This window comes from Cydia strobilella, chromosome Z (assembly GCF_947568885.1).
Source record: "Cydia strobilella chromosome Z, ilCydStro3.1, whole genome shotgun sequence".
In the NCBI taxonomy this organism is placed as follows: Eukaryota; Metazoa; Arthropoda; class Insecta; order Lepidoptera; family Tortricidae; genus Cydia; species Cydia strobilella.
The window spans coordinates 43256703-43282378 of NC_086068.1; the positions used below are offsets into that span (position 1 = coordinate 43256703).

Here is a 25676-nt window from a genome sequence, read left to right on the forward strand (position 1 = left end):
TTGGGTAAAAGATATATTAATAAAAAACAAGAAAACTTATTTCTGCGTTTTTGAAAATTCATCCTCTAAGGTGGTGAAAAAGGGGTTGAAAATTTGTATGGAGATCAAAAATTTTATATTAAATATTGTTAGAATATAGGAAAAGTAATTTCAGCGTTTTTAAAAATTCATTTCCTAAAAGGGTTCAAAAGGGGTTGAAAGTTTGAAACCATTAGGTACAAATGCTTTGTAACTTCTTAGAAAGGCATAATAGCCGCTTAGCAAAAAACAAATTTCGACGTTTTTGGAAATGTAACCCATACGGGGGATAAAAAGGGGATGAAAGTTTGTCTTGGGGTTCAAATTTTATTATAAGCTAGGAACTTGAAACTGCAAAAAGGTATTATATTAAAAAACAAGAAAACTCATCCCCCAAGGTGCTGAAAAGGGTGTTGAAAGTAGTTTGTATGGAGATGAAACATTTCTTTGAGTGCGGGACTTGAATCTTTGTATAAAGGCATATTATTAGAATACAAGAATTTCTGCGTTTTTTAAAATTCATCCCCTAAAAGCGTTAAATAGGGGTTGAAAGTTTGAATCCATTACAAATGCTTAATTGAAACTTAGAAAGGCATTGTATAATATTACAAAAAAAGTTATTTCAACGTTCTTAATAATTCAAACCCTAAGGGGGTTAAAAAGGGGATGTAAGTTTATATGTAGTACAAGTTTTCGTTTAAGCTAGGAACATGAAACTTGGTAAAAGGGCATTATATTAAAAAAGACGAAAACTGATTGCACCATGTTTGAAAAGTTAATATTAATAAAGTTTACATCGGGAGTATTCGGGAGCGACCATTTTTTTTAAATAGTGGACTTGAAAATCTAAGTGTTGGGAGGGATTATATCGAGAACAATTTTTTTCAGTTAGGGGCTTGAAACTTCGTACTTTGTGAAAGACAAATTTCATGCGTTGTACCTATAATTATTAACAAATGATTAACCGTCCCTACTGATATCTTTTGCTGTATATGTTCTATGCTCATGTAAAAAATATAACCACCAACATACAAATCCACGCGTACGAAGTAGCGGGCAACAGCTAGTTTATTGATATAAGTAAGCCATTTATTTAAATAAAATCGGTCAAGATATTTGATTTGCTGTTTTGTTTTAAGTCGATGAATTAATTATTTTGAATGTACATATGAATAAATGATTACATCAGAATAGTAATAATCACAATTGTCATACATTTTACGTACTTTCCATTTCGTTACCGCTGTACTCGGCCGTGCAGTGTCTGAAAAATGGTAACGGTATGGAAAAATAAAACTTGGGACGCTTTTTTCCTCCTAGTAGGAACGAAGGAGCTCGTGATGTTGAGTAGGAAACACATTAAATTTACCTATTAAAAAAAAGTCCAGTGCATCACTACAGAAAAAAATGCCCAAATACGGAAAAATGCCAAATTTCAGTGCAAATCACACGCTAGAAGGTCACAACCTTAATCTATGAAAAGTAATAAACTGAATATGGTGTGTTGGAGTTATTTCGATAGATTTTGGGCGAGTCGAATGCACTTCCAAAGGAACAAAGTTACTAATCCTAAGCAAACATACCAAAGGTAAATTAGATATACCTTTAACGTTATATCGGTCTGCAGAAATCACTTCCTCCTGTAGAGGTAGAGTCTTGGTGAGTCCACATAAAATTGTTACATTAGTAATTACTGTGCAATGTACCCATTTCACACAGACAATAAAGATTATGATTATGATTACTTCTGATGAAATGGGTCGCTTTATTGCATTACCTACTGTTCGTTTTATAGCTAAATTGGTATAGGTACCTACTCACTTCTACTGGATACTTAATTAATTCTCTCTAAGTTAATTCTGCACCGACTTCAACAGAACTTCTGTACAGAACAAAGTGTGGAGGTCTCGTTATAAATGGCATATTGTCATAGAAATTAGACATTTATTATAGTAATTTCCACACTCTGTAGAAATGCCATGTAGAAGTTAGCTTGATTCAACTCTACGTGGCATGGCAATCATGGCATGATTCTACGTAAAACATATTAAGATTAATTTACAGTGCTCGTGCGATCCTTCCTAAAAGATTTAGAATAAAATTGAAGTTAGTATTGTAAGAAAATGTAGAATTGTTAATACTTACTTTCATTTTCCGTTGCTGAAATTGTATAATATTCATATTTTTTCGTTGGATGAAGTTAAAATACAATGTCATTACATAGGTATGTATTTGAAATGAATATTTTCAGTTCAATGGTTAGGCAACTGTGTTGTCAATTATACAACGTGCCTACGAGAAACCAGAAAGATTTTAACAGTATATTCCTAATCATATTTAAAGCCTAAAATATCATATCAACTTTTCTGGAATACGCCTAGTTTCAGAGTTAAAACCAGTTTAAAAAAAACATCTTTTACAGTACAAATGGTGCTACTTTCTCGCACTAGTGCGTCAAATAGCACTTTTCGTGCATATGTCGAAAGTTTAAAGGGCCATATGTACTGTAAAACGTTGTACGATACACGTGCGAATAGGTAATTTAATTAACGTTTAAATAACTATTTTAATACAGTTGCTCAAAAAGTGCTAGTTTACGTAGCTGTTTAGCGTGCGGAAGGTTGGTTTTCGCGAACTAGTGCTTTTTACTTTTCCAATTTTTTAAAATTTACTCTTGTTCCAATTCATGACTACTTATTGATGAGTGTTAATATTAGTTTCCTTTAAACGTCGTAATCAACATAAAAACCTACTATTAATGTAAGAATACGAAAAATATACATATTTTATTACTTACCTCTTCATCATTATAACACGTCTATTTTTTTATATATATTGAATATTGAAAAACCGTTCTTAATATGCTGTCTGAATGGAACGGAACGCCTGTCAAAGAAGAGGCGTTTTTTCGTTTAGGCCATTTCCTCTCTATATTATTGTACCTCTATGAAATATATCAAGCGTCATTGATAGAAATGACAGATGTCAAAAAGTGACAATTGACACTGCAAAAACTACTTAGTTTTACAAAAAAAAGATTAATTTCTTTTGAGCGACAGTTTTACAAATATAGTCTAGTCTGTCAAGCATGAATAACTGGATCGGTCATGAGGGGCGGGGGGAAATGGCCGAACGGGATAGTCTTATGTATCTTTTAGTAGGAGTAGCAGAGAAAGCGCTGTTATTCTTTGTCCTTGTCACAGTCTCACATTTTTTTTAATTCCCCACCGTATAAATTGTAGTTATAGTATATTGTAGTGCCCAACAGGGTTCACAAAGACCTAGCTTATAAGTTTACTACCTGTACAATTATTTTGTGAATTTGCAATAAAATATTGATTGATTGATTGATAAATTTCGTATGGTTTATGGTGGGCTACAAATCTTCTCTCCCAATCATATTGTCGCATTGCGTATGTTTTGTCCCTTACGGGCGCACGCGTATAGCTGATCTATGTAATGCTAGGTCTATGCAGCAAATTTCCTTCAGTAGAATAAAGCGGCAAATTTAAAAAATGTCGGCGCGAAGGGTAATCGTCCCATAGAAAATTTGAATTTCGCGCCTTTTTCTACTGACATAGTTGTTTGACCGGCTATAGAATTTTGTGAAATTTTTTTTTGGTGAAAATGACAAACATTAAATACAGTAACTATACATTTAGGCCTCATTCTCACGAGTGCTTTTTCAACGCGCGTTAAAAAAGAGTTTGATGACACAAATGGAAACATGTGTATCATGGAGACTATATAAAGGAGCCAAATCTCTATGTATGAAAAGTGTCCATCAAAAAACAGTAATTAGGCGGCGCCACCATACACCGAAATACTACCAAAAACAACCTACGCAATTTGGTCGGGTTATTTGTTGGTTCATGTTATACTCATGTCCCGTGTATTTATTCACACGATGGTGGTAGCGCTTTTTATCAAGCGTTGTTGGATTTTCATGTTTGTGTCATTTAAACGCTTTTTAACGCGCGTTGAAAAAGCGCTCGTGAGAATGAGGCCCTAAGGTCTAGTTTTTGATAGTACCTTCTCAGGGCGTTTTTAAAGTAGACTAAATTTGCTAATACGAGACTTAGGCCAAGCAATAAGAAGGTATAGAGGAAAATGCAAGGAACACAACTTTTAACTTCGTAGCTTTGTTTGGACTAGTTAGGAGATGAACATATCAAAAGTCCCCGGCCGTAACCCTGGTGCTGGGGGGGAGAGGGGGGTTTGAAGGTTCCATTTTTCGGTTTTTCGATTATATCTCGGAAACTATGCGTCTGAGCGACTTGGCCACTTATACAAAATGAAAAGAGATTTAATTTGTTACAAGTTTTATTCAGTCAAGTTTTTCGATATCTTGTATAGTTTTTGAGATATCCGCTCTTGAAGGTTTATTTAGGGCTGTCATTTTTATCTTGATTATCTACATCAGTAAAGCTGCTAGGCCGGGTTTGGTAACGTTTTCGTATAAATCGGGGGTGCTGAATTCATTTATGGTATCAACAATACACCTTTCCGAAGTAAAAACATATAAACTTTAAACAAATAACTTTTTTTAAACTCCTGTTCACGCTTAAACCGCTGAACCGATTTAGTTGAAATTTGGTAAATAGGTGTTTTTTAAGTCCCGAGACAGGATATAATATAGTTTTTATTTAAAAAATCATACTTTGAAGGTGTGAAATTTGGTGTGAGGGGAATTCAGCTTCTTCGCCGAAGTTGAATTCCTGAGGTTAATACTGTTTAAATTTAGGTTTGAAGTCATGTTTGGTATCATTATTAACTAAATCAAACATGTAGACCATTCCAAATATTATTTAAATAGGTTCAGCGGTTATTGATACCCCATACAAATTTCCACCCCACTTTTCACACCCTTAAAAGATGATTTTGGTTATAAAAACCATCCTATGTACTGTCCCGGGACTCAAACCATCTCTGTACCAAATTTCAACGAAATCGTTTCGGCGGTTTAAGCGTAAAGAGGAGTTTTAGAAAAAATCTTTTTTTTAAATTTTGTTTTTACTTAGGAATGGTGTCAATGTTGATACCATAAATGAATTCAGCACCCCCGATTTATACGAAAACGATCCCAAACCCGGCCTAGCAGCTTCAACGATGTAGATAATCAAGATAAAAATGAGAGCCCTAAATAAACCTTGAAGAGCGGATATCTCAAAAACTGTACAGGATATCGAAAAACTTGACTGAATAAAACTTGTAACAAATTAAATCTCTTTACATTTTGTATAAGTGGCAAAGTCGCTCAGACGCATAGTTTCCGAGATATAATCGAAAAACCGAAAAATGGAACCTTCAAACCCCCCTCTCCCCCCCAGCACCAGGGTTATGGCCGGGACTTTTGATATGTTCACCTCCTAACTAGTCCAAACAAAGCTACGAAGTTAAAAATTGTTTTCCTTGCATTTCCCTTTATACCTTTTTTTGGGCATTTATTTCCTGGCCTAACTAGTATTGTCTCTCTCTGAGATAGCCTTTACATCGGTGAAATTTTACAATAAAAAAACAATGCGTGATGTAGTTCTGTATTTTTTATATGTTGTTTGGAGTCCATGGAGGAATGTGAGACTATATTTTGCAATCAAAAAAAAAGTTGTGCTCCCTGCGTAATTTGCAAAGAACCGCAAAAATTTCGGACTTTTTTTAGTTTTTGCAGTTTTATTATAAAACTATGGGTTTTTGGTCAAAACTTGCTTCGTAATGTTGAAAGTACATAAAATTTTTAACAATTTAAGCCCATTTACAGCGCCGTATGTATGAGATATGAGGCTTTAAAAAAAGGGTATTTTTTTCTTTTTAGTGAAATTTTTCGTTTTGCCAATATATATTAAGACAAATATCGGCACAACCGCTCATGCTATGGATATATTGCCATGAATAAAGTTGTAGCAAATTTAACAACCTTTACTTTAAGTGCCGGAAAGGGTCAGTATGTCCTACGGTTCTCTTGTTATCGTAAAAAAATGAAATTGCTATAATGGGGAAGGCAACTTATGTATTGTTTAAGGCATTGTCAAAATCCCAACAAAAGCAGTACCAATCGTCGAGAGCGCAATCTACGATTAGCTATTACCGGCCTTCCCCGATAGCAGCAGAGCGCTGTTAGAGATCAACCATTTTTAAAATGCACTCCACTCCTAAGAACTTTATTCATTCAGTAATGAAATTAAGATACAATCTGTAGTTTTGCTTGTTTTTCGGTCCCACTTTTTGGTCGTAGCCATTGATCGTAGTCCACGATGTCGATTCTGATTTAACAAGTTGATCTTGTTTTGAAACGACCTTGACAATAGTTCACGATGATTGGCGAGGTGCTGGCGAACCGCACTGGAATTACTAGAAGTCGTGTCATTATAGATATCTAGCTTGCGCTTTGGTGCTCTTGAGTGTACTGCGATTCGTGTCAATACAAGATCACGACAAGATCAAAACTATACCAAATTGATAAATCAGAATCAGCCTCCATTGCCCACTCTAGGCATACGTTTGTGCTATAGGCATATATGTGACTCAGTCTTGTCAAGTTACCAGTATATTATAACTTCTTCAGTGGTTTGCGGTTTTTTGCAAATTACGCAGGGAGCCAGGGCTCGGAACCGGTATTTTTTTAAAACCCCGAAATAGCCCAATATTTTGAATTTTTTTATGCTCATTACGTAGGACTGAATCATGTATTTAAGAAACAATTTTGCGTTATTAAAACGTCCCATTAAAAATGAAATTATAAACAAAAAAACGAAAAAGAACGTAATAATACCGGTATTTTTGTATGGAGCAAATACCGGTTTCCGACCCCTGCAGGGAGCACAACTTTTTTTTGCTTGCAAAATATAGTCTCACATTCTTCCAAGGACTCCAAACAACATGCAAGAAATACAGAACTACATCACGCATTGTTTTTTGTAGCAGATTTTTTTGTAAGATTTCATTGGTGTACGTTAAAAATGTATAATTTTGAACTCTTAATTCGTAGGCTAAGTGCAATGAGTATACACTTTAAGGTCGCGGTGCGGTGCGATGGCGTGTTACGGCCTTAAGGTCAAACAAAGCTGATTTGGCCCCGTAGCCACGAGATCATACCGTGACTAAAGAGTATGAAATTATACTTTACAATCTAGTAAGTACTATAATCGCCCAAATCTGAAAATGAAAAAAAAAAAACCGAAGCGCTCGAGGTCACACACTTGAATTATTCAGTGGGCCAACATCATAAACAAGTCAGCAAAAAATCAGAACTACCGGATTTGACGCAAACTAACGCCGTACTTTCAGGCGACAACGTTACTGGATTATATAACATTAAATTTATTCCTTGTTTTGGGCTCAAGAGGGCCTACCGCGAACCACGTTCGACGTGTTGCCTCCCTGTCACACTTAAATACGAATTTACAAGTGCGACAGAGAGGCAACACGTCGAACGTGCTTCGCGGTAGGCCCTCTGATATGCGTGGTTAAAATCTCTCGGGTTCCTCGTGGGCACCTTGTACATAATAGGTATAGGTACCTATATATATGTATGTACATGGAAGTTCGTCAGTTTGTAACAAAATACTGTTTACAGCTGTGGTTTAAGTGTTTATATGACATTGATTCTAGAAATACATTTTGCCTCATGATTTAAAAAAGTAACTCACAATAAGAGGTTAAGCGCCCCCGTCCAGGCAACGGCATTCCTGAAAAATATAGTAAAGGTACAAAATATGAAAAATATAGGTAAGATGAAGTTCATTTGTCATACAAGTTTAAACGACCGACCGCTTGACTTTTTTTAAACAAATTTTTTGTATCAATATTTGCTTAGAATAAAACGTGCTGAGAACAAATGTCGTCATCGACTTAAACTTGATACGTATACGTAACAAAACGTGATAAGTAGGTACTTAATTAACACGATCCTCGAATCTCGTGCAAAGTATTTTCTCAACATTCTCAAGTCCACTGATATTTTGCGTCCTTTACGATACGTGCATGGATTCCAGAGTAAATTTTTTTGGTATTAATTTCGATGTATTCCCATTTGTCCCCGCCCCATGTAACCGCCACTGTACTCGTACATGAGGTGGGGATAAATGGGAATGATTTGTATGTAGCGTACATGAGAGAATACACCTTAATTTCGGATGTCATGGAGAGGAATTATAAAGTTAAACATCATGGGGTAGCGTGTAAAAGTAAGTGTAAGGCCTGAGTGGAGATGGAGAGTGTATGTTCGAAGCGGAGCGTTCGGCGGGGCGTACAGCGTGGCGTCGGGCTCACATGTGATTTAAGCAGCGTGCACTGAAGCCGCTCCAATACGTTTGCATTTGTTTAACATGCACGTCGCACGCCCCGCCTTGCTGTACGCCCAACACTACACAGGCCTTAAGCGAGGTTTAGACTAGCAAGAATTTGCATGCAATTTAAGTTACATTGCCGACTACTAAGGTAAAGTGCATTCAAAAGTTTGATCAGATACCGCAATGTAACGTAAATTGCATGCAAGTTCTTGCTAGTCTAAACCTCGCTTTACACTAATACAAATTCAAAATACCTAAGCCATAAATACAACATTTTCGGGCGCTCATTTAATTTACAGTTCATATTAAAATGGTCGCATGTGGTTGATAAAACGTGCTATGCGTGAAATATCTAGGTTTAATTTAAGTACCTTGTTTAGAATTATGACTGGCGCTTTCGGCAGCGTCTTGGAAGGTTCCGGCGACTTCGGCTTTTTCGTGCAATTCGGGTCCACTGATCCACCTGCAACAATTCTCTACTGAACATCGGCTCGCACAGCTTCATATCAAGTATCAACCACTCTTAACCCTTAAATGACGTCATTCATCCGTTATAAATGATGATATAATATGATTTCTAGAAACGCTGTCACTTGTAATTCTTGAGACTGCAAATACAAGTAGTCAATGTTAGGTACTCCGTTATGACAATAACGGCACAACACGACAGTGTATATCAGTATTTAATACCTTTTGAAATGTTGATAGCGTAAGTTACAATATATATGATGTGGATATACTATAATAAATAATTAAAAAATAATAAAAAAGACCTATTTAATTGGCTATTGGCAGTCACCCTACGCAGTTTCGTACTGTACCTTCTGCTGACTTATGTAAATTAAAAAAAGCTGTAAAACTAGTTGAATTATATTAAAAACTGTAATAGATGTCATATATTAAAGAAAAAGTGACGAAGCCCTCCAGTGGTGAAGGCCGGATTCGAACCGGCGTCTTTAGCTATCGCGGCTAACGCCATGAACCCCTAGGCCACCCCGCCACGGAGGTGCACGTCCGAATTTCTCGACTATATGCCATCTTAGTAAGACTAGGCGTCTTTGACCAGCTCTAAGGGCAAGCAGTGCGCGCTTGCACCTCCTAAACGAACTCCTTACGGATTTACGTTGTAGCGAGAGAGAGTGGTGCTGCCATCTATGAACAAGTTTGGGAACAAATCAAATTATTTTATTAAATATTTTGACTTGTGTTTTTTAAGTAGTCACACTACTATACCTATATATAAATTAAAAACTGTAATAGATGTCATATATTAAAGAAAAAGTGACGAAGCCCTCCAGTGGTGAAGGCCGGATTCGAACCGGCGTCTTTAGCTATCGCGGCTAACGCCATGAACCCCGAACAAATCAAATTATTTTATTAAATATTTTGACTTGTGTTTTTTAAGTAGTCACACTACTATATATAAATTAAAAACTGTAATAGATGTCATATTTAAATTATAGTTTTGATAAAAAATTACCTACCTGGACCAACGTTAGCGTGCTCCGTGGTGGTAACTTTGTACAACTGTAATAAAATAAGCGCGTTATCACTAAGGAGGATCGGTCAGGCAGACAAATAAAATTCAGCCTTTATCTATCGGAAACATCATGTATCGTCATTTGTCAATTTGTTTATACTGTAGTTGTCACTTACTTTTTGTCACCATTGATTCATTACCAAGTAGTTCCAAGTTGGTCCTTAATAAATGAATTTATTTATTTATTACTCGCAGTTTACGATGCCTGTTTATTACCTAAAGCCCCATTTAGACTGTTCAAGAACTTGCATGCGATTTTTGTTACATTGCGGTATTTGCATGGTCGATCGACTGAATTCATTGTACTCTGTAGTTAGCAACCAACGTATTGAATATTGCATGCAAGTGCTTGTGTTGTCTAAATATTGCATGCGATTTTCGTTACATTGCGGTATTTGCATGGTCGATTGACTGAATTCATTGTACTCTGTAGTTAGCAACCAACGTATCGAATATTGCATGCAAGTGCTTGTCTTGTCTAAATGTTGCATGCGATTTTCGTTACATTGCGGTATTTGCATGGTCGATCGAGTGAATTCATTGTACTCTGTAGTTAGCAACCAACGTATCGAATATTGCATGCAAGTGCTTGTCTCGTCTAAATGTCTAAAAGATTCGAAAATATTTAATAATAATATAGTTTTCGGCTTTTTTCATTGCGACACCAATAGTTGCAGGCTACATATTGCAGTGAAAATGTGGCCCGTCTGCAGGCCCCTTAAGGTCAAATTTCTTCAACGTCGAATTTCGTCAAACTTATTGTTGACTGGAGGTTAACAAAATAATTACCTATAGACATAAATAGGGTGTATGTATGGGAGCGGGCGAGAATGTGCTCGTACTTGAGCGAGCATTGAGTCCCCGGCAAGCCCGGTTCTCCATACAAACGTAGGTACGCTCTCATTTTAAAACGACTAGCTAGATTGCTCTGAAACTTTGTACTTACAATAGGATAAGGTATATCTAGGTCTGTAATTAGTTTATGTAGCTTCAGATACCATAGTAAAAAAAAATAGCGAATTTAAGTGTGTCATACAAAACTTGTTTTTACTCTATTTCGTTTGTTTTATAAACTGTAGCTATATAAACTAATTACAGACCTAGATATACCTCATGTCATTGTATGTGCAAAGTTTCATTACAATCCAACACGTAGTTTTAAAGCGAGGTTTAGACTAGCAAGAACTTGCATGCAATTTACGTTACATTGCTGACTACTAAGGTAAACTGCATTCAAAATGTTTATCAGATACCGCAATGTAATGAAAATTGTATGCAAGTTCTTGCGAGTCTAAACCTCGCTTAAAATGAGAACGGAACTCTTTGTATGGGAAGGTGAAATTCGGCCGAGCTTGCCGGGAACTCTTAAGTAATTTGAGCGATCATCAAAACATCATGAACATACGTACATTATGTCCTATTTATAAACAAAAAGGCGATATTGCACAGTGTGGAAACTATAGAGGAGTGAAGCTCACATCACACACATTAAAACTTTTCGAAAGAGTCATTGCTTCTCGCTTAAATGATCACATCCGCATAACCGAAAACCAATATGGCTTCACTCCTGGCAAATCAACGATAGATGCTATTCAAACACTCAGAGTTGTGATGGAAAAATACCGTTTGAATAAAGAAAATTTGTATCTCCTTTTCATTGACTTGGAGAAGGCTTTCGATAGAGTTCCCCGAAGGCTAGTATGGCAGGCGATGAGAGCGCAAAACATCCCAGAGTGCTACATAACTATAGTCCAAGATATGTATAAAAACACAAAAACGCAAGTCAAAAGCCCTGCCGGCCTCAGTGATCCGTTCTGTGTAGAAGTAGGGGTCCATCAAGGATCAGCTTTGAGTCCTTTACTGTTTAACGTATGCATGGACTACATCACCAGAGACATACAAAAGTCAACACTAGAATGTATGCTGTACGCGGATGATATCGTCTTGCTATCGAAAAATGCAACAGACCTTCAGGAAACACTCTGTCAGTGGGTAACACGCATAGAAAGCCACGGGCTACGTATAAGCCGGAGTAAAACCGAATATTTGGAATGTAACTTTGGAGGCACAGAAGAAACTGGGTGCAACATTTATATAGACAATCAAGCACTACCCAAAGTAAACAGTTTCAAATATCTAGGGTCGGTACTTACTTCTGATGCAAAAGTCGATAAGGACGTAGATCACCGTATCAACACCGGATGGCTTAAATGGAGATCATTATCGAGTGTCCTTTGCGATCACAAAATGCCCATCAGAGTAAAAGGGAAAGTGTACAAAACGGTTGTACGACCAGCCATGACATACGGAGCAGAGTGCTGGACCTTTAAGAAAGTACACGAACAGAAACTCCACACAAGCGAGATGAAAATGCTCAGATGGGCGGGAGGAGTGACTCGATTGGACAAGGTCAGAAATGAATTTATCAGGGGATCGTTTAAGGTAGCACCTATAGTTGAGAAAGTAAGGGAAAGTCGATTGCGCTGGTATGGCCATATCCTTAGACGTGATGATGACCATTCTGTTAAAAAGGCCCTAAATATACCCAACCAATCCCGAGGAAGAGGAAGACCACCCAACACCTGGTGGTCAGACATGCAGAAAGAGATCCGGAAAGAGAACCTGAGTACGCAGACAAGCCAGAACAGAGCACTCTGGCGCAGACATACAAGGAGGCCCGACCCCAGATAAACTGGGAAGAGGGACAGGCAAAGAAGATCAAAACATCATGAAGTTCTACATCCGTGCAAAACATTCGATTTACCATCACCAGAAAGAGACTTCAACCATTGATGTACTTGCGCAGCGTGCCTATAAATTGTTTGCCGCCCAGCCATAGTATAGTTAGTTCTCTCCCTAATGGTGGGCCCAGAGCCGGAAACCGCTATCAACTATTAGTATGTTGTTGCGCATGACGTTCAGCAGAATGACGTCATCAGAATGATTTCCACCTCAACTAACTTAGCGGTTACACTCACGTGTTTTTAGTCACTCGCGCGACATGTTTCGGAGAGCCTAGGTCTCCATTTTCAAGCACTAACAGTGCCTGAGTGAGTAGCGGTCACGACGGATGGGCGTCACGTACTGCGGCGCGCCGCGTCGCACGTGAGTGTAAACGCTAAGTTAGTTAAGTTAATATGTCTCACGATAGTTTAAATTCGATTTCCACCTAGTTGTGAATACTGCATATTGCTTAAACTATGTATCTCACATACACGTGTGGGGTATCAAATAAAAGCAGATTAGTAGTGTATGAAATAAATTTATATAGTTCATACACTGTGTTCCTAGATATAGGTAACGTATTTTTTACATCATTAAGATTTCTTTGTAAATAGCTCTTAAGGGTCTCCGTCTCCGGCAAGCTTGGTTCTCCATACAAACGTAGTTCCGCTCTCATTTTAAAACGAGTAGGTAGTTTGCTCTGAAACTTTGAACTTACAATAGGATAAGGTATATCTATGTCTGAAATTAGTTTATGTAGCTTCAGATAACATACTTAAAAAAATACAGCGAATTTACGTTTTTCATACAAAATGTGTTTTTGCTCTATTTCGTTTGTTTTATAAACTGGAGTTATATAAACTAATTTGAGACCTAGATATACCTCATGTCATTGTATGTGCAAAGTTTCATTACAATCTAAAACGTAGTCTTAAAATGAAAACTGAACTCCGTTTGTATGGGAAGGTGAAATACGGCCGAGCTTGCCGGAGACTTAAACCGTATTAGTATATTTTGGAACGCAGTGCACGAACTACATGTAGTATCCGCTTTCATTTCTGTATACATATGTGAAATACAAAGTTTGGGTGCAATATATATGCAGGACCTATTCACAACGAGGTTGGAGTCATTTTAATGTTGGTAGCGGTAGGCATAAGACTATACCTACTTGGACCATAGCATAGACCCGTAGCCGTAGCATAGACATAGACCCGCTCGGCGCCCCTACACTCACCCTGCCGTCGTCGCCGGCTGCCAGGCCGCTCGAGAGCGGCACCACGTCCGGCCCCCACTGCTTGATGAAGTGGCCGGTGCGCGCCACGCGCTGCGCCGGAGTGGTCGTAGTGTGCGACCCGCCGCAGTAACGGTTGCAAATGTGCTTGTCCGTATCCGATCTGTAATATAACGTACCTACCTACTTACTTATTTCATTTTAGGTATCGGTCAATTATTTTGTAAGTGCCTGGATACATCTTAAGGCGTCAAAGGACAAGCTTACAATGCGAAGGTCAAAAAAGGCGGAACAATCTTCTTTATCGAATGGTATTATTATTACCTAACTTTTACGGGTGCTTTGGGAGCCTTTTGCTTTTCTATGGTCTCCCAGTCGTGCAGGTTACGCTGCGGTAGGTTGCTTGCCTGTGTCTTGCGAATGGTATCTGTGGGGTTGGTTAGCAGAATTATTTCGCAATGAATAGTATGATCGTGGCTGAATGCCGAAGGTCTGTGCCTTCAATACCTAACCTGTCAAGAGATGACAATATGGCGGACGAATGTTGGAATGTCACCGTAGGTATTTAATAATTATTTCGCTTAAAATTTAGTTTTTTCTTCGCAAGTGTGATGAAAAAACATCACAAGTTACATTGTGTGTAACTTTGGGGGTAAAAATATTGTAAACGCGAGTCTTTGCCTGACCTCGTTTACAAAATCTCGCTTACCCCTCTCGTTGCACAATGTACTTCAATCTGTATTGAAGCCCTACGATCATCATCATCAAAAAATGTTACCCAGGTTTTTCAGACAAGAGAGGGGACGAGATATTATTATATCTGGGAACATAGAAACAGCGCACTATTCGTAAATAACGGCACGAACCTAGTTCGTAGCTGAGGTACGGCTTCATAGATAGATGGGCAGGCAAAGGCTTGCTTGGTACCGCAGAGGTGTTCTCTAATGGCATCACGGCATCCGCGTCGCAGGATATGCAGTTCACCTCTCTGAAATATTATAGATCAAGCTTAAGGATTGTGATTGGTAGGTCTAGTTTACTAGATTAGGTTGAGCAAGCGACCTGCACAATTGTATACGAATGAATTCCATTCATATAGTGGGTATGCACTTTTGTAGGTGTATACCTACTGTATTTGATTTGAATAAGTATTTTATTAATACTGTAGGTACTTGTAGACAGGCAACCTTAGCAATCGCCTCTTGGTGCCCGCTGCCTCGACATTTCGACGTAGCGACGCCATTTGCTTCAGGTTGTCTTGCAATAACCGCAACTTGGTTTCGAAGAATTCCTTTAGTGGGGATAGCTCCATTTTGTCCAGCTTGCTCTCTATCTCGCGCTGCACGTCGTCCAACACCTGCTGCCACAGTGCTTCCTGACGAGAATTAATAAACTTATCAAAGTAACTCTGTCGGAAGATGCTACGCTTACTAGAATTATTAATGGGGTACGAAAGGCAAAGTTGCAACTTGAGATTTTTGATAAAGATGGAAAGACCGGGGTACGAGTACAGTGGACAGGGTCGTGACCAGACTAGCCGTTACTTAATGTCTACTCAGTGGTCATAAGACACAATTACACACCTGTGTGTTAAGCTTTCCGAGGGCGTGTTCCAGTCCTCTGGAGAGGTCGTCACAAGCCATGTCAAACTGGTCGTGAGAAACCTTCCGCGCCAACATGCGCAGGTCCGCTTTCTCAGCCATCGCTTCCGCCATGTCTTCTCGGTCCATTTTGATTGTTTTAAGGATTTCAATTTGTTCCAGAAGTGCCTATGGTTTGTGTAGCAGTATCCATTAGCTGATCAATTACATAAAGAGGTATACGTAGGCTATACCTACTTAGTTAAAAGTACCTTGTAGTTACAGAATGGCCCACAAAAATACGTTACAAAAAAAAATGGATTTAAAAAAATAAGTAAAAGTACTTAGGTACCTCGTACTCGTGTTTTACAAAATGTTGTAAAAGGCGTCCGCTAGCTGGCGCGGTTGTATGGAGCTGGTGAGCGCGTTAACGAAAAATAGGATGAGTAGGTAACGCTAACTGACGCGGACGCGTGCGACGTGCGACGGATTTTACCTACAATGCGCCCGCTCCGGGTGCACGGAGCCAGTTAGCGGACGCCCTAAAAATTAAATATTATTTTAATTACGTACATATATTAAGATAAGTACTAGAAATGTAAAAATGTACCTAGATTTAAGAATGTTGCAGTGCCCTAACAGGGTGTCATGTACCTACAAATGTAAAATGTAAATGTATGTATTGTAACACCTGTATTATGATATTTATGATGAACATGATAGCAATAAAGATATGAATATGAATATGAATATAAAACTACATTATTTATGTAAATTTACTAAAACAAAACGTAATATTATCTTCAGAATAAATAGCTTTAGCTCTGATCCACAAACGTAAAAGTTTGTCAAAACTATCAACAATCACCGGTGAAAAAAAAACGTATTTTAGGACCAAAAGGTAATCCGGTTTTAGACAAAATGAGGGTTTCTAGCTGACTACGGTACGGAGCTCTAAAACCTTTAGGTTAGTACTTTAATATGTTGATGTCGGTCATCCTTCTCGCCGGCCAGCTGGCGCGCCACCTCGTTGACCTGGTGTAACTGCTCCTGCATGTCCTGCACGGTCTGGTACAGCTCCAACAGACCTGTGCAACATTTTATTTACTCTTTGGGTATACCTATTGCTGCTGACTATGTTGCAGGACGGCACGATTGTCTTGGCGTGAGGTACGTACCACTACAAGGTACCTAGTTACCAGAAACATAGAGAATTCAATAAATTTAATAAGACTACGAATGGACTGCCACACAAGAGAACCCCTAAGGGTCACTTGCACCATCCCACTAACCTGGGGTTAAGCGGTTAAACCATTAACCCAGTGTCAAATTGTAATGGTAACCACATATGGTAACTCCAGGTTTAACCGGTTAACCCCGGGTTAGTGGAATGGTGCAAGTGGGCATAAAGGTTATAAACCATCATGGTTAAAGAAGAGACGCTATGCACATAGATTACCGTATGTTTGACCCGCCTGTTGACATCTCTATTGCACTAGCATAATAATTATATTGCTGGCAACCTTACAGTGACATTCACAGCCGAGCAGGCACCACGGGCGGGACGGCTATATAATTATGCGCGTGCAATAAAGATAGCAACAGGCGAGTCAATGTACGAAAATCTATATGAAAAGCGTCTCTGCTTTATCGAAAATTGCAGTGTTATGGTTGCAGCAATTCTAGGTGCCAGTGTAACGTTTGTATGTTTTCATCACACTTGCTCGAAAAAGATCTTATTTCATGCAGGTGTGCTGAAGGGTAAAGGCCTATATTGTTCCCGCGGGTTATGGATTGTGAAAAAGTAATCTATAACTCCCCAGGGAGTTATAGCTTACCTTTTTAATTATGTTACTAATTCATACGAACCAAGTAGGTTAAAGGTAAAATAAAGTAAAATAAAGGCTGTCCCAGAAGTAAAGAGACAACTTTCAAAATCTTTTTTTGGCCGAAAGTATTATTAAAACAAAAGAAAAGTTTTGGTGTCGTTGCATCTACGATTTCGTTATCTGTCATTTAAAGCGGGAATTTCGTTATTGGATATTATTTTTTCATAATGAATGATCAGAATATGAAGCAATTGCTAATAGGATTATTCAGAATCGCCTTTATTTTACGAGTCTCATATTAAAAAGGATATTTTAAAGGATAATAAGACTATGAAGAAACGGGTGAGATTAGTTTTAAGAAGATCCCGATTAGAAATAGTCTAATCACGGTAGGTACTTCGAAAAACTAACAGAGTTAAATCTATTTTTGATAGGACTCCTTTAACGTCCGTCAGAGTGGTAGCGGATAAATTAAAAGTATCAAAGTCGATCGTCTGTCGCCAGAATGAAAAAACCGACCAAGTGCGAGTCGGACTCGCGTTCCAAGGGTTCCGTACATTATACAACTTAAACAATGTATTTTTTATGTGAACCCTCCAGACTATGTGCGTGAATCGCGGCGCGACTTCGCGGAGAGAACATGTCGCGACGTTGACGTATGACTCCACACTCGCAAACTTCACGGCGATTTCGCAGTTTGGTTCTCGCCAAGATGGCGGAAAAGCATCAGCTGATCGAGTTAACTCCTAGTTATCTATGGCATCATACGTGATTTAGCTGTTTTTCCATTATGTTTTGTTGTAGAACCGTAAAATATAGCCGCTTTATATAATATAATTATTATTTATCTTGCCTCATATGGGTCAAAATAGTGTGTAATGTGGAGTCTTGCCAGTTCGCGCTTCGCGCCTCCTTTGACGCGGGCTAATAAACCGACAGAAAACGGGGAACTAGGCGCGAAGGCGTGAACAATCTGCGAAATCGACGCCACACTTACGTTCGCGGCTTCGCGCCGTGATTCGCGCATGAGTGTGTAGGGCCCTTAAGGGTTCCGTTTTTTGCCATTTGGCTACGGAACCCTAAAAATGCAAATTCCGTTAATTCCATTAATCTCGCATTTTAGTAAACTTTATCTTGCATTTAACGTTGTTAAATACATTATTTAAAAAAAAACCGGCCAAGTGAGAGTCAGACTCGCGTTCCAAGGGTTCCGTACATTATACAATTTAAACAATGTATTTTTTATGTGAAACGTGAATGAAAATTGCCTTTAAAAACCCGTAGGGGTCGGATCAAAAGTAAGTAATTAAGTCCAACTCACGCTTGACTGCACATTTCTAATAGGTTTTCCTGTGATCTATAGGTAAAGAACTATTTTGTGTATTTTTTTCAAAATTTTTGATCCAGTAGTTTCGGAGATAAAAGGGGGGGGGGAAAGGTCATTTTTGGATATTTTCTTGAATAACTTCTAAACTGTTAATCCTAAAATAATAAAAACAATATTTGAGATCCTCACAATGAGATCTTTCATTTGATATGTAACACAATATAGTTTAAAAACTTTATTTTTTAATTTTCTCATTTAAAGAGCCCCAAAAGAGGCCCCCATGTTTAAAATTCATTTGTTTACGTTACATGTCCGTCTATGGGTCACAAACATACATTTGTATACCAAATTCTAACTTAATTGGTCCAGTAGTTTCGGAGAAAATAGGCTGTGACAGACGGACAGACAGACAGACGCACGAGTGATCCTATAAGGGTTCCGTTTTTTGCTTTTGAGGTCCGGAATCTTAAAAAGAACGATCTAGGTTTAAAACCATATGTGCAACAGAATGCGTCTAGATATGTAAAGGAGCAAGAGGAACATGCCAAAAGATGTAACCAATAAGTTGATAAAAGTTAGCTGAAAAAAGTACACAACGATCTATTGACGATTGAACCTATGTTCCGGCTAAATCCCAATGATGTTCATGAAGGAAACATTTCCGTACAACCATTCATTAATTTTCATTCAGTCGTATAGATGTGAAGTGGGACCAAAAAATTATACCAAAAGCCAATTTTTTTACGAAAAACTTTGTATGGCCAAACGAGACGGCTGCAAAATCCTGAACAGCCGTAATGTGACTGGCCGCGAACAATCTAAGAAAAAAAAAAATTAAGTTGTCGTGGGAGCAAATTCGGTATCAATCTAATAATTTAATTAACTTTGTGACTACTTTCAACCAAAATCATTACTTTATGTTTACCTAATGTTTACCTTAAATTACGTACATATTTTGAAAATAAATTTGTCTCTACTTCTGGGACACCCTAGTATTTTGTTTAAAGTCAAGGTTTTACTTTTAAAGGGAGGGAGTTAATAAGGGAGTTTTACTTTTAAAATACTGACTTTTACTACTGGGTCCAACGGTCGGGGCAATCAATAAACTACTCAGGGTGTGTGAGGCGTATGCACTGCTATGCAGAGTCCCATGGGCTCTGCTATAACGCCAAAAAAAGTGAGTTACTCATATTCCGGGAGGGCCGCAGAGTCCATCGGCGGTGCCGCCGGTGACTCTCTGTGGAACCGCTTTGAGTAGGGTTACTAAATGTAGGTACCTCGGCCATATTGTAACAGAAGACCTACAGATATAATGATATTGAGCGGGAGCGTAGGGCGCTGGCAGTAAGGACGAATATGTTGATCCGCAGGTTTGCTCGTAGTACGGCTGAGGTGAAGCGAACGCTATTTAAATCATACTGCCAAACGTTCTGTACGTGCAGCCTGCGGATCAAATACCGATACGAAGCGGGCTTACAGCGTGCAGCGCCCTGCGCGTCCAATTCAATATCTGGTACAGAATGCTGTTGGGGCTCATGGGGCTGCCTCGGTTTTGCAGCGCCTCTGGCATGTTTGCGGAGGCACCAATGGATGACTTCTACGCAATGGGGTTGGCCGGTCGAAGTATTTAGCAGATGGCGCCAGCATAGCTTGACTTGTCAATCCCTAGAATTGTGCCAAATTTTTGTTTTTTTAATTTTATGCCATGGATACCGGCCCTTTAAGCCAAATCTCATAGAGGCAGGGGCAAGCTATGCTGGCACCATCTATGCAAACCTTTGACAGTTGCCAACCCCATTATGAGAAAACGCACAGCTTCCCAGATGCACCGATTGAGAAACAGCTTTAACAGTTTTCTAACCGAAATTGGTGAAGAAGCTTGATAGAAGCCATGCATGCCATGCTTGGGACTTGGGACATGCATTGAGGGCCGATGCATATAAAAGTATAACCATCGGCCCTCAATGCATGTCCCAGTATACAGTATACAGTATACCGAATGGATAAATGAATCTTAATGTTAATATTATTATAATCATTTAAAATATTTTTTTATGTAAATATGTATTTATTGTTTGTCAATCATTGCTAACATAATGATATGTAAAATTGTAGCTGTTCTAACCACTTATGGATCTGTGTTGTCCGAAATAGTGTAAAATATTATAAATTAATATTTTTGTTTATATTTAAAAATATTTAATTTTATTAATTTAATAGCCGTTTAAAATATTTTTACACAATTTTCAAACGTGTCTGAAATGTCTGAATGCCGAAGGTCTGTGCCTTCGACGCCTATATCATAATGACAATATGGCGGCCGAATGTTTGAAATATCACCGTATTTAATAAATTAACAATATTTTGCTTAAAATTTAGTTATTTCTTCGCAAGTGTGATGAAAAACATTGTGTGTAATTCCGGGGGTTAGAATATTGTAAACGAGGTCTATAATTCTCGACAGCCGCAGGCTTACCCCCCTCGTTGCACAATGTACTAATTCATTAGTGACATCTATCATATCTATGTAACTTTCATACATAAGTTTACAGGGCGATCAAACCAAATGGGTCAGTACCTATGGAGAAGTCAGTAACTATGAGAGATAGCGACATCTGTTCTTTGGAACCATGGCTTCGATTTTAGATTTAATAATAATGACATTCAAACTTTTTTTAACTCTCATACATAACCGGAAATCGAACCTGGTCAATTTGTGTGTATAATTGATCCTGAAAGTATAAGGTTATGTAAGAAAGATAAAAATATATTATTATAGTTTGTCAAAGGACTGTCTCATTTCAAACATAGACAGAGAGAATCATACTATCTTTGTCTTACACTAGTACTAGCGCCCAAAAGAAAGGGATGAGTATAATTTTCCTGGTTGTTACTGACTGACAAATTGGTTTGACCAACTATAAATCTAAAATCGATTCCATGGTTCCTAAGAACTGATCACCCTGTATATTTACTGCCTAGTCTCGGTCACGGCACAGCTCACGAATCGCACGCTCCGAGCGTGCACGCTTCTAATGTTCTGACTGTTCTGAGTCTAAGCGTGCGTTTCGTGGCCCTCAGCCGGGCTAGCACATGATTGGCGCGAGAGTATCTCTCCGCGACATATAGTTATTACCCGTTCCCCTTTAATTCATACAGTTAGTAAAAGACGGGTAGTCTATCTCGCGGCGAGATACTGTCGCGTCAATCATGTGCTCGGTCTACAGGTTAGAGTAGGCGCTTACGTATCAAATCTAGGTAGATAATCGATAAAACTCCTTCGTAATTGAAATGAAGCCCGTCACAGACTGAGCGATAATATATCGACAGATACCGTAAGATACCGACAGATATCGTAAAGTATCACTAAGCACCAAGCACGCCAAGGATACCAAATATATATCGCTCTCTGTCTAGCACCTACATTGTGAGAGAGACGAAATATACCAAAATATATCGTAATATACCGAGCAGCCGGGCTAGCACATGATTGGCGCGAGAGTATCTCGCCGCGACATAGACTACCCGTCCCCCTTTAATTCATACAGTTAGTAAAAGACGGTGTCTATCGCGCGGCGAGATACTGTCGCGTCAATCATGTGCTCGGCCTACAAATACCTTGCGTTAAGATATCATAAGATACCAAAATATTATATTACAGCTTCGTATGTAGACTCTGTAAAAAATATCGTAAGATGCCGTATCTTACGGTATCTGCCGATATATTCTCGCTCCGTCTGTGACGAGCTTAAAGCTTGACTTAGTTTGGTCTAATAGGGTGCGTTTCCACCAGATATTTGCGAGGATGCGTAGCGAGGGATGTTTGTTAAGAACCAATAGAAAATTGCCGACTAGCGTTGTGCTGAGCGAGTATGTGTAGGTAATTGAAGTGATACTATTAGTTTATAACAAACACATTCCTCGCTACGCATCCTCGCACATCTCTGTTGGAGACGCAGCCTAATCATGTACTGAATGTACCTTCCAAATCTTTAGCCAAATTAGGTGACAGCTTGAGTACGCCGAAGTCTTCATGGAGAGCTCCAACTTGACGCATAAGGTGATCAAGTTGGTCTTGGAAATTACTCAACTGCAGGAAAGACATTCGGAAGTTAAAGTAAAGCTAGTTCCTGAGCATTCCTACTTACCAATCCTATCGCGCTAATTTTATCAAATGCTAGCTACGCTATCAATACACATAAAACGGTTTTACCTCTTGGATGCCAAGAACCGATAAAAACAACCCTAACAAGAAGCAAATGGTTATCAAATGGCAGTAAAATGATTTTAATACGGTTGCTCAAAAAATGCTACTTTACGTATTTAGCTGTTAGCGTGCGGAAAGTTGGCTTTCGTGATTTAGTGCTTTTTACTTTTCCAATTCTTTAAATTTATTCTTGTACCAATTCATGCGTTTCATGGCTACTTATTGATGAGTGTTAATATTAGTTTCCTTTATACGTCGTAATCAACATAAAAACCTACTGTTAATGTAAGAATACGAAAAATATACATATTCCATATTTTATTAATTACCTCTTCATCATTATAACACGTTTATTTTTAATATTGGTAATTATAACAAATAATAATTAACTACACAAATAATCGTAAATAACGATACTTGGGTAATAATAGTACAATGTTTTATATTTACAATTGTTTCTGTCATAGAACTTGCATTTAAATAATTTTTAAGAAAAAAAAAACCGACTTCAATGGGGGATGCCGCTGAAAGCATTCTTAGATTCCAGACAATGAAATGAAAAAGACAGCATCTTTTGCCTAATTATGTAGAAAAGGAGGTAAACCGACCCAATTTTTAACCGACTTCAAGATTTCAAAAGGAGGAGGTTATCAATTCGGTTGTTTTTTTTTTTTTTTATGTTTGTTACTCCATAACTCCGTCATTTCTGGACCGATTTTGAAAATTCTTTTTTTGATTGTAAGTATATACATACAGATTGGTCCCGTTTTTGTCATAACGCAGTTCTGATGATGGGATCCATGAGGAATCGAGGGAACTCCTCAAATGTTAAAGGCATACATATAGTGATTTTAGTATTTTCAGCAACAAATCAAGCACTTACATTTAAAAAAGTGACATTTGATGAAGTGGAACTGCTGATGATGATCAGAACGGAACTTTTCAATAGTTCACGTTTGGCGATTTGTCCTCTTCGTTATGTTTGTTAAGCAAGTTAGGTTTTCAAGAAACATTTTTGTCAAGCTCGAGTTCTGATGATGGGATCCATGAGGAATCGAGGGAACTCCTCAAATGTGAAAGGCATACATATAGTGATTTTTGTATTTTTATCAATAAATCCAGCATTTCCATTTTAAAAAGTGACATTTGATGAAATGGAACTGCTGATGATGATCAGAATGGAACTCTTTAATGACGCATAGTTTACGTTTGGCGATTTGTCCTCTTCTTTATGTTTGTTAAGCAACTTAAGTTTTTAAGGCATATTTTTGTCAAGCTCGAGTTCTGATGATGAGACCCATGAGGAACCGAGGGAACTCCTCAAATGTGAAATGCATACATATTGTGATTTTTGTATTTTCATCAACAAATCCAGCATTTACATTTAAAAAAGTGACATTTGATTAAGTGGAACTGCTGATGATGATCAGAATGGAACTCTTCAATGACACATAGTTCACGTTTGGCGATTTGTTCTCTTCCTTATGGACCCAGACCCAAACTTGGACCCGGACTCGGACCCGGACCCGGGTCTGGACATGGACCCCAACTCGGATCAGGACCCGGACCGAACTCTGACCCAAACTTGGACCCGGACAGCCGGACACGGACCCGGACTCGGATCCGGACCCAGACCCGGACCCGGAAATGCTACTACCCCCTAACCTTCAAACCCCCCTCTCCCCGCCAGCACCAGGGTTACGGCCAGGGACTTTTTATATGTCCACCCCCAAATAGTCCAAACAAAGCTACGAAGTCAAAAATTGTGTTCCAAGCATTTCCCTTCTATAACATTTTTTGGCCTATAAAAGCTAAAAAAACACCTCTTCATAATGTCAATGTCAATGATGTCACAGAATTAATAGTATAAAAGTTTCGAATTCCTTACTTGTTGTTTTTCTTATTTTTTCGCAACTGTATTAAAAAGCGTCGTTCGATACACGTGCGGAAATGTCATTCTTCAGAAGTAAAGACGTACCTTCCGCACTAGCATCGAAATGTACTATTTCACCACACCAGCTGGTAAAGGCGCTCTTGGTTGTTCAAAAACTGATGAGAAAGTTGCAATTTATAAACATGTGTGGCAAAGTAATCTGATGCAAATTTTGAGTTGTTTCCTTGTATTGGCTGGTAGAATTGACTTTTTACACACTTTTATTTAGCTTCACTGCCTATATTATATACCTACCTATCTTCTTTGTATAGTGCTTCAAATGCATGTACCTTTTGTGTAAATAAAAATAAAATATAAAAATCTAGAAACTCAAATTTGAACCACTTCCCGGTATCTGATTCAGTTGAAATTTGGAATACTATCGTAATTACGGCGACAATGCAATACTATGCTGACATGGAGGTGATCTGATGATGCAGCCGGTAGGTACTCGTATAGCCAAAGGAACTCCTCGACGGAAAAACACAAACACATCGAGTTTACGAGTAGGCTCATTATAGGTCAGAAAGGTCTCAACAAGTACTTACTCGATAGACATGCAAATGAGAAGGACTACAGCCAGCAATAAAAGTATGTCACAAAAAACCGGCCAAGTGCGAGTCGGACTCGCGCATAAAGGGTTCCGTACCATTAAGCAGAAAACGGCAAAAAATCACTTAAATATTTATTTTATTGTTCTTAGTATTTTGTTGTTATAGCGGCAACAGAAATACATCATCTGTGAAAGTTTCAACTGTCTGGCTATCACCGTTTATGAGATACAGCCTGGTGACAAACGGACGGACAGACAGACGGACGGACAGCGAAATCTTAGTAATAGTGTCCCGTTTTTACCCTTTGGGTACGGAAACCTAAAAAGCACCTAGGCCTCTCCGATGTATCTGGTAGCGACTGTACAGACAAATAAGGCCAATTTGAACTTTTATATTCTCAACTGGATTTTGATATTTATTTGAATTTATTCGCAGTGATTGT

The 25676-nt window shown here is 38.4% G+C and overlaps 2 protein-coding genes across 2 annotated transcripts in view; both read right to left on the reverse strand.

Annotated features, from left to right (window-relative positions):
* The window catches only part of LOC134754971 (uncharacterized), a 567282-nt gene that overhangs the window by 203186 nt on the left and 338420 nt on the right, over window positions 1-25676 (reverse strand).
* Window positions 7666-25676, reverse strand: part of LOC134753770 (uncharacterized) — a 52924-nt gene continuing 34913 nt past the window's right edge. Inside the window, exons 14-23 of the mRNA XM_063689708.1 lie at window positions 22522-22630; window positions 16360-16472; window positions 15388-15573; window positions 14992-15179; window positions 14671-14792; window positions 14129-14231; window positions 13808-13967; window positions 9791-9833; window positions 8678-8769; window positions 7666-7703 (exon numbers count right to left, since the gene is read on the reverse strand). Coding sequence (XP_063545778.1) covers window positions 7674-7703; window positions 8678-8769; window positions 9791-9833; window positions 13808-13967; window positions 14129-14231; window positions 14671-14792; window positions 14992-15179; window positions 15388-15573; window positions 16360-16472; window positions 22522-22630 — 1146 coding nt within the window. The 3' untranslated portion in view covers window positions 7666-7673. The remainder of the gene's footprint in view (window positions 7704-8677; window positions 8770-9790; window positions 9834-13807; window positions 13968-14128; window positions 14232-14670; window positions 14793-14991; window positions 15180-15387; window positions 15574-16359; window positions 16473-22521; window positions 22631-25676) is intronic.